Consider the following 14294-nt stretch of genomic DNA (forward strand, 5'->3'; position numbering starts at 1 on the left):
TTGTCTTCAGTCACCTTCTCACCACCAACCCATCTCTGAAGGAACAGGAATAAATTGAAGTCAAATCTCAACTATTGTATCTTCAGGGATATGACAACTGAATGATTTAGAGAGGCTGGAAAAGGAAATCTTCTCCCAAGAGGGTTTTGTACCACCGGAGCAAAATGCTAGAGTACTACTTACAAACAATTTTAAGATACTACAAAAATTGTACAGAATGATTTTTCATTCTTTATTTTTCATTTTCTTCTGACTGAAAAGCTGTCTAGCAGTAGTCTTTTCACAAGCCATAAAGTTTAGACTTGAACTCTTTACCTTACTGCTTTGACCTTTTTTACCCTAGCTGTAAAACCCTACTGCCCATCCTTCAATAAATTTATCACCTCATAAACTCCCACTAGTGCTTCTCTACAATGCATTTAAAAGACAGAAGTGGAAGGCCAGTTCTTCCCCCCTTGTCAAATATCATAATTGTCCAGTTTTATACCTGCTGTACAAAAAAATATTTAAGGGCACGGGATTTTTCAAAGACCTGTAGTTTTGCAGCATTTCCCTTTGAAATAACAGTAAGGAACTTTAAATCCAAAACCATGTATTGAACATATAAAGCTGCCAGTCTAACGTTTCCTTCTGCCCTGGTTTCATACAAAGCTTGCTCTCTTTAGGGCAACGTGGATTCTGCGAGGCAGGGATGCAGAATTTATTTGTGATATTGTAATTAAAGGCTGAGAAAGAAATAGCTGAGCAGTCCTAGGCCATGGAGAATTCACTCCATCCTTGTGATAAGTGCATTGCGATAATAAGAACCTGCCACCTTGTCACCATGTCTGTTCAGACAAAAGGATCCCACAGAGGCAGAGACGAACACCAAATGAGTTATGGAGATGAACAAGGTAAAAAGTTCAGCGGTATTGCGATAGGTCCTTCGCAAGGTCATCGGATGGTCAAAGGATGTTTCGTATCGGTAGCCTGGCTTTCTAAAATAAAAGCCCATTTTTTTCGACATGGTAAGAATAGAACGGGCCATACTGGACATGTGTCTAAATATCTTTCCCCAAACTTCGGAGCCCGACAAGTATTATATTTCACTTTGTTTGGCAGAGTGAAACAAGTGTTTCCTTTTAGCTTTCAGAGTTAAGAAACAGTACTGAAGCTCGCCTAAATGGATGAATAAAAATGGCAGTAGTTGCGAGTTCCGATTTAAAATATTTTCCACTTGCGAAAAATCATATTTGATGAATAGGACTGTGTATAGCCATTCTAAGACAATTGCATATGAAAAGAATTACAGCTCGCTCATTATTTCAACAAGGACGCACTACCTCTAGACGTCTAGAGAGGGTATAATCCAACATGACTTGTAACACTTCACTTTGGTAAAGCTGTTAACCAACAGATAGTCACGGAAAGAATGTCATTTTAGTGTTACTGAGAGTAACCCCAACAAAAAGAGTGGACTGGCTACTGAAATATGTAGTACTGAGGCTGCCTCACAGCTACTACGAAGAAATTTATACAGCTGTGCTGTATTTGGAACACATTTTTCTCTGGTCAGTATTATAGTTTAAGCATCACAACGCAATGAAAAGCACCAGTAATACATCATATGAGTTACATTTTATCCTTTCATATATCTGTTCCTCTTCCCTTGGACTTCACATAAGCCACATTTACATGGTGAAGTGACCTCTAAAAATTTAGCACTTTTAACAAAGGACCAACATTTTCTTTTACTGGAAAAGAGGTAAATGAGGTTTTTCGATTTGGACTAGTAGCTGTTTATACTGTAGCTGAATCAAGAAACACTTCAAACTATTATTTTCCTTTTCATAAATACTGGAATCACAAAAAGACAGAAAAATACGCCAAAAGAACCACAATACTTAATCCAAAAGAGCAACAGCAAATATTGGAAAACTTTTACGATGCTATTGTGATACACACCTTTGTTCAAAAGAGGAAAAAAGTGTCTACGTGTATTTCAAAGCCAGACAGTAAAACAACTTGCGTAAGTTTGATCCACGTCCTACCTTTTTTATATTGCCCTCTTGGGAGGTCACCTCAGGATCAGTCAGTATTTGCTAAGAAAAAAAACAAAACAGGAAAAAAACTGAGTTGCAACTAAGAACGTTACAAAATAATAAAAGAACATGATGATGATGATGATTACGTTTTGGTTTTTGCTGTTTTTATTTTTTTAAAATGCAAACTCTCAACTGCAACAGAGCACCACGGACATTTTGGAAGTTAGATGGAAGGCTTATATCAGAACTACTATTGTATTCTCCCACATATTTTAAGGTTTTCTGCAGCTTCTAGAAATAATTTCTTTAGGTTTAGCTGACAAGAACATGTTTCCCAAATGGCAGGTGATATAGAAGGTGGTCACTAAGAGGATGGGGACCTGCGGGCTCTCCTAAAGTGAGTCCCCTGGTGCAGGTGACCAAAGCCAGCTGCCAGTGCCACAGCTCGCTGTGCCAGCTGGCCGAAACGACGGGTGACAGGGGCAGTCCTGGTGACAGGGGCAGCCCTGGTGACAGCCGCGTTCCCCACACGATGCTGGAGGCGCCTCTCCCCTGACAAACATGCGTGCTCTCCCCTCCTGCAGCCAGGTGCTGAGCTTCAGAGCACACCAGGACCCACACCAACAGCGGGGACCGCCTGTGGGGCTGGGGCTCGGGCTGGGGGACCACTTTGGCACCTCGGCGCTCCCAGCAGCTGCGCAGGAAGCTCTTTAATTCCTCCTCCAGCAGAGGTGTGGTGATACAAGTCATTAAAACGCTGCTGTGCTCTACCTCCGATTAAATCTAGGTCAGCAGGCATTCGGGGAGGTCAAGTACCTGCACTTCCCATCACACTGGCTAGCCCCACCAGGATAAACACTCTCTACCAGGACCCGATGGAGCAGCTGGACTCCCGAGTATTTGAGCAGTTTCACTGACCTCAGTGGGGATCTCAGGTGTCTAAGGTTAAACACATACTCAAGTGCTAGGGTGGGCTTGAGGTCCTCGGGGCTTCCAGGCCCACCCAATGTATTTTGGCTATCAAAGAAGAGCGGAAAAAAGCTCCAAGGAACCGAGACCAAAACGCGAGGAAACCCAAAATGAAATGAGAGTGGCTGTACATTGTGAAGGACCCTTGCTTAAATAAAAATAAAAAGAAACAAAAAGAAAGGGCCAAGGAGACTCTGTTGCATTTCAGCAGCCGAGGATTTGGCACAGCGTTCGTGCACCCCTTTGACCATGCCCAGGTGAGACTGACCAATGTACCAATTTCAAAAATGTTGGCAACTATCCCCAAGCTCAGCTGTAATAACAACTTGTCAGGTTTTAAATCATAAGAATCCTAAACCATTCTGTGTTTTACAACAGCTCTAATAGATACTGAAATTGTGGTTTAGAAAGTAGCTGAAAGCAAACAGGACCAAGAGGTGAATACCAGAGCAATAAAAATCTGTGTGTTCCTGCACTTGTGTGTTGCACATACGCAAGCTGAAATCTCACGCTGAATTATGGAAAGTTAAATATCTGTCACGCACAGCGAGAAGCACACGTCACGGGGTTGCTGGCGGGTGCTGACCACTCCCCAGCGCAGAGCACTCGCAGCTCCCATTACTTTCACTGGGAACTAGTGACCCTTAAAAGCCTTTTGAGAATTAGGCCACGAAACCTTCAGAGCTGTAATATAAATATGATGGTGCTAAATGCCTTAAAAACCTTCATGAAACACTGCTGCTTCCAAATGAAGACACTTAACTATAATTATTATATGCAAAAAAACCCTTAAATACAATTGGTTAAGTATGTGCATTCAGAGTACATAATCCACCCGTTCAACATGACCATAAACGTAGAAGGGGAAAAAAAACTAAAATGAAGTGCAAATTGGGCTGTGGTATAGTCCTATATAAACAGGCTTAAGAGTCAGGAATTCCTGAGTCTGAATCTAAATGCCAACACAAGCTTCCTTTTGTTGGTTTGGACAGATCCACACTCAAGGGGCAAGTTCTGTTTTTCAAACTGTATTTGTTGGGTTTTTTTTTCCTTTCAATTCATAGCCAATCCCAAATTTCAAAATTCTTAAGAGAAGAGAATTTCTGTAAAAAGTATTTCATACATATTAAAAAATGGCACTTCCACAGGAAAGCATTGCTGGCTGTTTATCTAACTGTTCATTCAGAATATTGCAAAATGGCTGATTTTTGACAAGGTGAAATATTTTTTCAGTTTCCTTCTATTACAGAACTTCTGGGGAAACAAGCCCCGATTTCATGATGAGGTTTTGTTTCAATGAAACCATCTCCACCCTCAAATTATCAGAACATTTACGTGTGGAAAAAGGTATTTTAGCAGTAATAGGGGATTAGGAACTCTTTTTAGATGGTATCATCCATCCTTCCTTCACACCGGACTGTAAAAAGGAAAGATGGTTACGTCCAAAATGCAACAGCACGGGAGTAAGTTCTGCCACAGCCACTCTGCCTTAGGCTGGACATGACCCATAGCCTGAACGTCCCACATTTCCTATTTGCCCCTGTCAGTAGGACAGGTTGGCAGTCTGACACAGATAGTTTGGGTATTTGGCGGGGTGTGGTGAGTATTGTGTGCTTGTGGGGGCAGAGGCCAGAACCCAAAACCTCCTGCTGCCAAAGCCATTGCCACGGCTCCGACAGAGCCTTCAGAAACCTTCCCGGGCTGCGGAGGAAATGTCAAAATCCTTCTTCTGCATTCCCAGTTGGGAATGAAAACTGCTGCCACCACCTTTCTAGATGGACACAAGTTCAGCAGCTGGCTTGGGCACGCTGGCACACTGCAAGCTCTGAGGGGCAAAGTCCTGTGAGCTCACCCCGCAGCACGAGGAGAACCCGATGACTGCAACATTGCGATGTAAATAGTACCTCTTAATTAAATGAGAAAGGAAGAAAGAGGGAAAGTTAAGTACCAGATGCGATGTTTATTAATAAGAATAACAAAAGATACTTTGAAAATCTACTCATGGGGTAATTTTAGCTCAGGCTGGACTTCATCTTATGCGAATGCCATAAGACTAAATATAGTGCTTGACGTGTACAGTGGGCTGCACTTTTGCAGTTAACACAGATGTTCTTAAATGTACTCAAAATTTACACCATATGCTTTTTCTATCAACTGATATGTTGATTTTAGCCAAAAAAAGACAACATGTCAGCAGCAGCCACGTCAGGAAAACTTGTGTTTCAGGAATCTGGTTGGAGGTGTATCTCCTCTGACTGTTGATGAATTTCACTGCATTTCATTTCCTGGATTCAGCAAACTGGTGGCAACAGAATCCTGACTTAGTTACATTAGTTAGGGATGTGCTATAATTTTTGCAAAGCCTCCTGAATGTATACTAAACATGTCAAGTAACACCATGTGATTCTTTTTGAAAAACAGTTTACAAGCTGGCATTCTCCAGCTGCAGTTAGCCCTAATTTGATTACATTACCGAGACAGATCACAATGAGCTTATGTAAATAGTAACGTTATCCATTCATTCTGTGAGCTCAGATAAACTGTCATTCAAAAAAAAAAAAAGAAAAAAAAAAAGAAAGAAAACTTGAATAAGCATGGCTTGATGCATTCAGCAAACTAACGGTGAAGATGGCAGACTAGAACCTGCCCCTGCTGTATCACTTATTTTTAAGAAGTATTTCCACATCTGCTCTGAGTTGGAAACAGAAAAGAATGCCCAATAATTCCACAAAAGTCAGTGTGCAGATACTAGCACTTTTTTCAATAACTTGTTCTTCATTATCATCTGACTCTTTAGTAAGACCTCAATACATCACGGCTGAAGTCAGTGAGATGTAAAGTTAAGCCAGCATGTCAATGTTTACATCAGTGCCCAGGTACCTGCCCTTGAAGCCCACGCTCTCCAAGCTATCCTGCCCTACACCCACACTGTAGAGCCCCTTGCACCCCCATCCCTGCTCAGCCTAGGTCAGCATTACGGGGGCATCGCTTCCAACTCCATAACCCAGGCTGTGCCACCCACGCTGTCTTAAACCTGCCCCTTCTTCAGGGGGCAGCATGCAGCCGGATCATAAAAAAACTTATCTTGAAGACACTTCTTTAGCCTTAAATTAGCTGAGGCGCTGTGATTCTTACTTGTGCCCAAGTTCACGTTAATACTTCAGACGAAAGCACAGATTATGTGTCTACTGTGTCTAATTTGCTGTTGTTAATAGGTAACTTACTCCGCTTGACTGAGATGCGATGACTATACTGTCTGCACCGTCACCCGGTGCACATGGGAACAGCAGGACCTGCAGAGCAAACATCTTCTTCCAGCCACCTTGTTACAGGCTTTAAAATCCGCCTCAGCCGTGCTGCTGAGAAGCAGTCACACCAGCACAGCGATCATACCAACCCGACACTGGGCGTCCTAATCCTGGTTGGTACCCTCCACCTCCAGGACATGGTCCCTAAGTATAAAAACCCACCTGCCCAGCTGCGGTACGCATCCCTGCATCCCTACAGCACATAGCATCCCCAGGGAACGGCCACTCCTGCCCAGCATGCAGGCAGCAGCTCACCTGCTTGCTGTACCTCTGCTCCAGTTCAGCTCCGACACTGTTACTAAGCTACAAATCTTGTTCTTCATCATTTCCATTAATTATTCCTTTAAAAGTTGCCTCCTGCAAACTCCAGAGAGTGCTAGCCCTGACCCAGTCAGGTGTTTCAGCAAGTAGTATCGGTGATATTGATAGAAACATTCACATACATAAGGGCTTTTCCAGAGGCCTGCAGCACAAAGCACCTTACGGGATGCACCTTATGGGATACAGCCCTCCAAGCACAGAGGGTATCAAAAATGAGGATCAAAATGAGTATCAAAGAATCAAAAATTAGTACCAAAACTCATCTCGGGTACTGGGCAGACATTCCCACCTCCAGGTGCCCTGCGCTGTGCTGCAGCACCTCAGCCTCCATGGAGAACCGGCAATGTTCAGGATGCACAGGCTGGAGTTGGGATATAGGGGTTTTGGTACAAAAAAATGAATCTTCTTTTCAACTGGCTGCTAGTACACGTTGGCTCACTTGGCTCTAACACATACAGAGACTCTTCATTACGTCTGTCTCTATCTAGCTTTCGCAAAAATCACAACAGCATTCTCACTCCCTGGCGCCCAAGGACAATTTTACCAAAAAACCCAAACAAAAAACCAAACAAATCACATGAAGTATTTTTCATTGTTACTATTTGCCTGAGACATGAAAAGCCATCATTCGTTATATTGACAAATGCTCTTGCTGTAGCAATAAAGAGCTAATCAACTCTGCCATTAACAGCTCTGTAGATTGCAAATAGTGAATGCACGCGCAGGAAAGCGTTTGTTTATTTATTAACACTTTGCCAATTTTGAAGTGAAACCAAAAAACTGATTTGTGCAAAGCATAACACTGACGGAACAGCTGTTGCTTTTCTAGTTCTTCCGTGAAGTCTGGCGTTCTACGTGAAGGTCTCCTGCAGCATCTAGCTGGGTTATCAAAGCCTCACTGCTGCTTTGCAGCACACCCTTCCATCGCACAGGCTAGGAGCATCACTGACCAAATACAGACACTACCCTGGGCACCACAGACCTTCCAAACAGCACACAGAACCAACCCAAGATCTGTCAATCAATCATTATATAAATATGAAAAAATTAAACAGAAAATTGGGTGAGTTCTGAGCTCTCTGTGAAAGGAAAATATCTACTTGAAAAGCCTATAATTGAGGTCCAAAGACTGAGTTGCCTGAAGTTATATGGTAAATCAGTGGCAAAATTCTTTCGCCTTCACTAACAGACTATGGAGCCTGCCAAATGAATAAACTGGAATAATTAATAATCCGATCTATTGTCACCAAAGCTATCAAGTCCTGAAATACAAACGGGACTATTGGTTATCTTCTCTGCATTAATGTTATATGGGTGGCCAAACAGTGCTTCATGAGCGACAACAGCCTGCGCAAAAACCGTTAAGGGTGTTAATCCAGTTCATGATGCTGTTTGAGTATTGGCAGGGAATGAGCTGGCTTAATATTAATTTTGATCCAGATGCTTTCTGTGTAAACATTTTCACCTTCAGTGTTGTATCTGTTTTTACCTCCCAGCACAAAGAGACACTCCTCATCTGAGCTTCCTTAATGTCCTTAAACACTCTCATGATTAATGCCCATTTTTGATACTTGATGCTTTTGTCTTTATAAATATAACGTCACCCAGTTAGGAAAGCCTTGCCCAGGAATGCCTTCAGATGATCATCCCAAGACCCCCCAAGGTGGAGCTATGGAAAAGGTCAGAAATTATATACGCTGACGTAGGCCAAATGAGTTGATGAAAAAGCACTGTAATGCTATTTATGCAGACAAGATTAATTCTGATGGTAACCGACTTCAAAGGAACGCTGGTGCACGAGGACATAAGAACCATATAAGAGTGGTATTAAAGAAAACAGATATAAAATACACATGAACCTAATCTGGGATTGCCAGGTTTACATTGTGTTTCTTTACTGTCATTTGGTTTTTCCACTGGGAAGCTGTCCCATCACTGCACAAACTGCTGAAGAATAAGCCTATTGAAACCTGTCAACCTCCTTTGCAGTTTGGAGCAAGAAGGATGAGCAAGACAAGCTTTTGAAAACAGCAAATAGCATGGCATGGGCTCACCCTGGTGATAACTGTAAGCGTGTTGTTAAACTCTGCATTCAGGAGCTGGAACGGTCCTTTAAACCGCACCGGCTAACAACGCCACAATAGCTAAGTCACAAAGATGATGTTCTTTCATAGTAAAGCCAGAGGGAGAAGGGACCCGTGGAAAACCATTTCAGTACTTAAGTATTTTTTCTATTAGCCATATTTTTAAAATACAGGGATTTCAGAGCACTTTCTGGCCACAAATTTACCAAAATTTTACTTTTTCTATAGTACGTAAATTTGTGAAGCCCTATTAACTTGAGGAAATTTTCAATATCCTGCCTTGGGAATTTGAAACAAATGTGCCTGGAATTAAGAGGAAAGGGAGGAAAGCTCTTGTCTGAGAGGAAGAATTTCCTTTCCTGGCTGGTGAGTGAAGGAGGATGAACAGCACTACTCTGACTGGCAAGAAACAAGCCAAGGGCTGAAAAGAATATAAAGAATAAACCAACCATTCACTGCTAAGGGCAACCCCAGCACAATTGGGAACACTGTAGAGCAGCCAAACTGTGGTTTGCGGACCAGTAACAGTCTGCAAAGCTGTGGTATGCACTCCACAGCCCGTTTTATAACCATTTATTTTTCAGCTGAAAGTCTGAACAAAAAGGTGGTACAGCACTGCACGAAAAACATGCAAAATTAGGAGGGGTTCATGGCCCAAATTTCTGGTAACCTGCCGCAGGGAACACCTCTGCACTTGCTCACACCTTATGTCCTGCACGGCTTTGCAGAGGAATTCTTCCTGCTTGCCAGCTCTCAGGAGAACAAACTGCAGTTTACAGAGGTAAATCATTACAGGTTATTCCAAGGGGCTTTCAAGAGAAAAGAACATCCTAAGTCATCTTCTAGTAAGAAACAGAACCTTCTTATAACATGAAACATCCTTCTACGCATCCACAGAGGTGCAGGAAAATGCCAGGGGTAGTTAATATTAAGAAGAATGAACATCAAACATTAAGAACGTGCTTAAAGACAAAGACAACAAGACAGAAAATAAACACGCAATTTACATACATGGTATCACAACGTCTGTATCACTTTTTAAAGACAGAACTCCTCCGTGGCATTGCGATCAAGTTCAGCTGCAAATACCAGGAAGTTAAACAGAATCTAATGGAGAGCATTTGTAATAACTTCAATAAGCTGAGGACTTGAGACTTTCAGCCAAGACAAATAAGAGAGGGTACCGATTAGTAAATGTCACCGTTTCTCTTGCCAAGCACTCAGGGACTGGTGATAGGAGAGTATTAAATATAATCTCACAGTCTTTAGGGGCTCTTTGATTTTATATTGCATTCTTATCGAGTCCTTAAAGTCCAGTGTTAATGAGCATGAGAAATCTGCTTGATAGTTTGGCAGTTTTGCTAAAAGAAAATATATTTCATTCATTACATGTGTTCCTTGGATCCAAGTTAGAGATGCATTTTCCTTCCATAGGACACCACGGCTAACCTGTCCCTACTCTTCCTCTCCACTTCAGCAATCCAACATCACCTTTAGCAACCATCTATTTACTATTACAATTCAAAGGAAATACCTTAGTCTTACCAACTACAGAGAATGAGATCTTTAAGGACCCTGAAGTGGAGATGAAACATTTACGTAGGAAGTGCACACCCACTGCATCCCCCTTTTCCAGTGTATAGTGATTCCTGAAGGCAGAGTAAGTCCCAATTAATAACAGAAGCCTGCAAGTCTATTGTCTAGTATTTTGCTCATTTCTTGAAACACCTCCCAGCAAAGAAATATGTAACTGTACACACAATGAAGAAAAAAAACATTAAATTAATCATGATTTTCTATTTTAAATACGCTTACCAATATTAAATTGAACTCCCTTTTTCCTGAAGGGACATTCCATTATAAAACTGAATTCTGAAAAGATGAAAGGGACACTTCTCTTCGTGTCTAGCACTGAGCAGTGTGTACAGTCTGTGGATTAAACCAGAAGTTGTAAGTATTGAATTGTATCTATTGAATTGTATCTATATTTGCTCAGTTTGCTCACCTTCAAACCTGGGAACATGCTGAGCAGACTTCTATACTAAATAAAATATGAGATTCACTGACACAACGTGCTTCTGAACTGCAAACCCGTTACATCTCCACTCTAACCACAGAGAAAATAGTAGTAGAACGGAAGCTTAGGGTCATCAACTCTAAATTCTGTCTGCCACAGAACTACATAACACAATCACTTAATGTAGCTAGAGCTATTTATTATCTGAGCAAAAAATCATCTTGAAGAGTGAAGTGTAATGTTTTGGTTAACAGATAAAGCTCTGCTGTTTGCAGCAATGTAAATGGATTGGACGGTTAGCTTTAGTCATATATGATCCATCTAGCCTTTATTCTCGACCCTTTTTAGTTATAAAAATGACCTTGATATTGACAGAATAATATAAATGAACTTACTCTGTACTTCATATATTGATAACCTGTTTGTTAAGATGATCAGTAATAATCATAAGTAAATAAAGAGAGATCATACATCTTCTTGTAATGGCAATGCTGACGTGCACTTGATCTGACGTATGGGGACCTCTGGGCTTCAGCTGAAGAGCTCATAGTTCATATTAAATTGCAGCCTTTCTATCCAGGACACACATTGACATATGAATCTATAAAGGCAATGCACTCAAACCTTAGTATCTAACCCTACCTGTTATGACTAGGGTATCTTGGAAAATACCCTCAAAGGGAAGAAGTGTATTGAAATGGATTCAACAAATATACCACCTAGTCCCTAGAACAACTCATTACTCGAACTCCAGTCATGTATGCCTCCCTTTGGGTGAGGTTCACAGACAGCTCATCAACTGGTTTGCCTCATTCTTGGTATCACTGAGGTGGCATTCATTTCCAGTTCCATTGGCAAGACTTCAAAGACTCCTGCCCTTCTCCCTGCAGCAGCAGAGGTTAAGTCCCTTCCAACCTATATGGTGACATCAACACTATTTCTTTTTTCTTACAAAATCCCCTTCATTGTAGCCTATTGATGCTGAAACTGACGAGCACCAATACTGTAGGAAACAGGGAAGCCTCAGCACTTCCATCTCCCTGTACACACAGTTGCCAAAGAGAAGGACTAGGATTAAATGCACCCAGGTAAAAGGTTTTCTTCCTCGGGTCTCAAGATACAGAGCAGGGCCAGCTGGCTTTGCCTTCTTCTGTCACCCATGCTGAACGACACAGCCTCCATCCTTATTAAAATGTAATAATTACAGTTAGGACTTTGAGAAAGAACAGAGAAAAATGACATAATTTCATTCTCTTCCTCACAGCTTAAAAAGACACTGATAAGAATTACAAACTGGTTTACCGCTTTTCAAGAGTATATAATGGATAATTTTTTTTCACAGGCATGCTTGCCTGTCTTGGTTCAAAAGGCAAGTCTTCCCTCTGCTCAAGTAACACACACCTTTGTGAGCTCACTGAAAGTGTTCTAAGTTCTCTACATGCCAGTATGTCAAATCACAAGCACAAACATAAAACATAAAAGCCAACCGGCGAACCACCGCGTACAGAATTTGCCCAAAATCCAGCTCCATAAACCGCAGCTGTATCTAGAGCTTATCCTCGGTTCCATCAAAATAATGGCCTTCGATGTAACCACTATAGTGCACCAAAGCTAAATAGCTAAGCTGTGACATGTAGGTTTTTGATCGTTAATCACACTTGAAGGAAAATAAAGCCAATATGCAACGTTCCCACCAATTTCAAAAGTCTAAAGTGGGAAATGCACTGTCTCATTTAGCAGCTTAGTTTTGCTGCTCACACTGTGAAAGGACCGAATGAAAACAGCAGCCTTCCTAATGGCTGGTACCGTCCAGGGGGAGCATAGGCTGTCTGGGAATGTATCCCCGCCTGGCACTCAGACAGAAAGGATGGGATATGTCAATTTGATACCCATCAGCAGGATAACCTAACTGTCACTTTAACATGACAAGGTCACAGACAGCCAGTGTGCTGCAGCAAGAAAAATGGCCCATTAAAGCTCGAGAAGAACTGGAAGAGAAACATAAGGCTGATTTTGAGATGTTCGAATCCTGTTTATTTTAGCGGAAGATGCAGATACTTCGTGCTTCTTTGCAGGGATGACCTTTTCTGAAAGAATAAGACGACAACGTTCACTAGCATAGCCACCGCGGGTGCCTGCCACAGACAGCTTGAAGGAAGTTTACATCACTTAACTCTCAGTTAATTTAGCAAAACAGGGCTTTGATAAACTGCAGCTATGAAGAGCCTTGCACGGGCTCTAAACAGGAGGGGAATATTCTGTACTGGTGTGTTTCTTCCATGGTATGAGTTGTGTTAACCACACAGGTTAAGAAGGAACAGCTTCTGCTGTTGTATATGCCACTCATCCTCAAGATGCACTGCCGCTCAAATACAGAAAAAGTACTTACTCTGAGTTAGTAAGTTAACTTGGAGAGGAGTTCCCCGTAAGTAATGTTCTGTGCAAGGAAAGAGAATGATAGAGGGACAGAAAAGGGCACTTTGTCTTCCTTTATTCAGAAGTCATATTAAGCAAATGATACTCTCTATAAAGTAAATATGGAATTATTGTGTGGACTAACTTCAGACATCAGCACAATCAGTTTCTTATTCAAAAAGCGTAGGGTGTTTTATCTGTATTGATAGGGGGTGCCAGGTGAGCTCCCTTTTAAGAGCTGTAGAAACAATCTCAGACAGAACTGGATAATATTATGCTTGGAGTGATAATATTGTGTTTGGAAAAGGTCAATATTTTATTTAATCAGCCAGACAGAGAGTGGGTGGCAATGTCAATGCATTTTCTTGAGAGAGGAATTCAGGGAGTCCAAATGGAAATAAGTTTCTGGTTTTTTCTCAGGCTGCTGATGTCTTCCACAGGTAGGAATCTGTGTTTAGAGTGTCCAAGGGTTGGACACTCATACATCAGGGCTGGGTGTAGCTCCAGTGCTGCTTCGGGGGGAATGCCATCCTGAGGATCTGTAGCTTCACTTTGCATCTAGTTTGTAAACCAGCTATGTGTCAGGCATTGACAAATAAGAGAATTACAACTGCAAGCTAAAAAACATTAAACCTAAGGTAATCTTTAATCTTTAGAGCATCTGTATAAACTACAAATATGAATCACTCCTCAAAATAAATCTATGACTGCACATCGTGTCATGAGCTTAGAAGGAAGTTTTCACTTTCTCAAGTATACAACACAGTCATTGAGACACAGACTGTTAGTTGGTTTGGTCCCATTTCCAAAACTTTCTAAAACAGGTAGTAAAAAGACATCCAGAGTGAGGAGAGAGAACTTTTATCTATGTAGATATCTGGCATTTGTCCCAAGTAAGCTTCTAGAAAGGATGGAACCCTAACAGTAAATCCCTCAAAAGCCCCTCAAAGGCTTTTAAAGTAATTCCTGGGAGAGACTAAAACCTGCTGGTGAGAAGTGGAAGGATGCACTGAGCCTCTCAGGAACTTCAAAGATGAAGGAATGTGGAGGTTTTAGCTCATTATGATCCCTTACACTATGGATCCCATGAGCACCTCTTCCACCAAGTTCCAGGCAGCATATTCTGGCCAGATGAGCTTCTGCACTCTCTACACAA

The 14294-nt window shown here is 41.7% G+C and overlaps 1 protein-coding gene across 1 annotated transcript in view; it reads right to left on the minus strand.

The window, feature by feature from the left end:
- PRDM16 (PR/SET domain 16) overlaps positions 1 to 14294 on the minus strand; it is a 346347-nt gene that overhangs the window by 168359 nt on the left and 163694 nt on the right. Inside the window, 1 exon segment of the mRNA XM_055800204.1 lies at positions 2031 to 2081. Within this exon segment, the coding sequence (XP_055656179.1) occupies positions 2031 to 2081 (51 nt within the window).

The sequence above is a fragment of the Falco peregrinus genome, chromosome 3 (genome assembly GCF_023634155.1).
Source record: "Falco peregrinus isolate bFalPer1 chromosome 3, bFalPer1.pri, whole genome shotgun sequence".
Taxonomy (NCBI): Eukaryota; Metazoa; Chordata; class Aves; order Falconiformes; family Falconidae; genus Falco; species Falco peregrinus.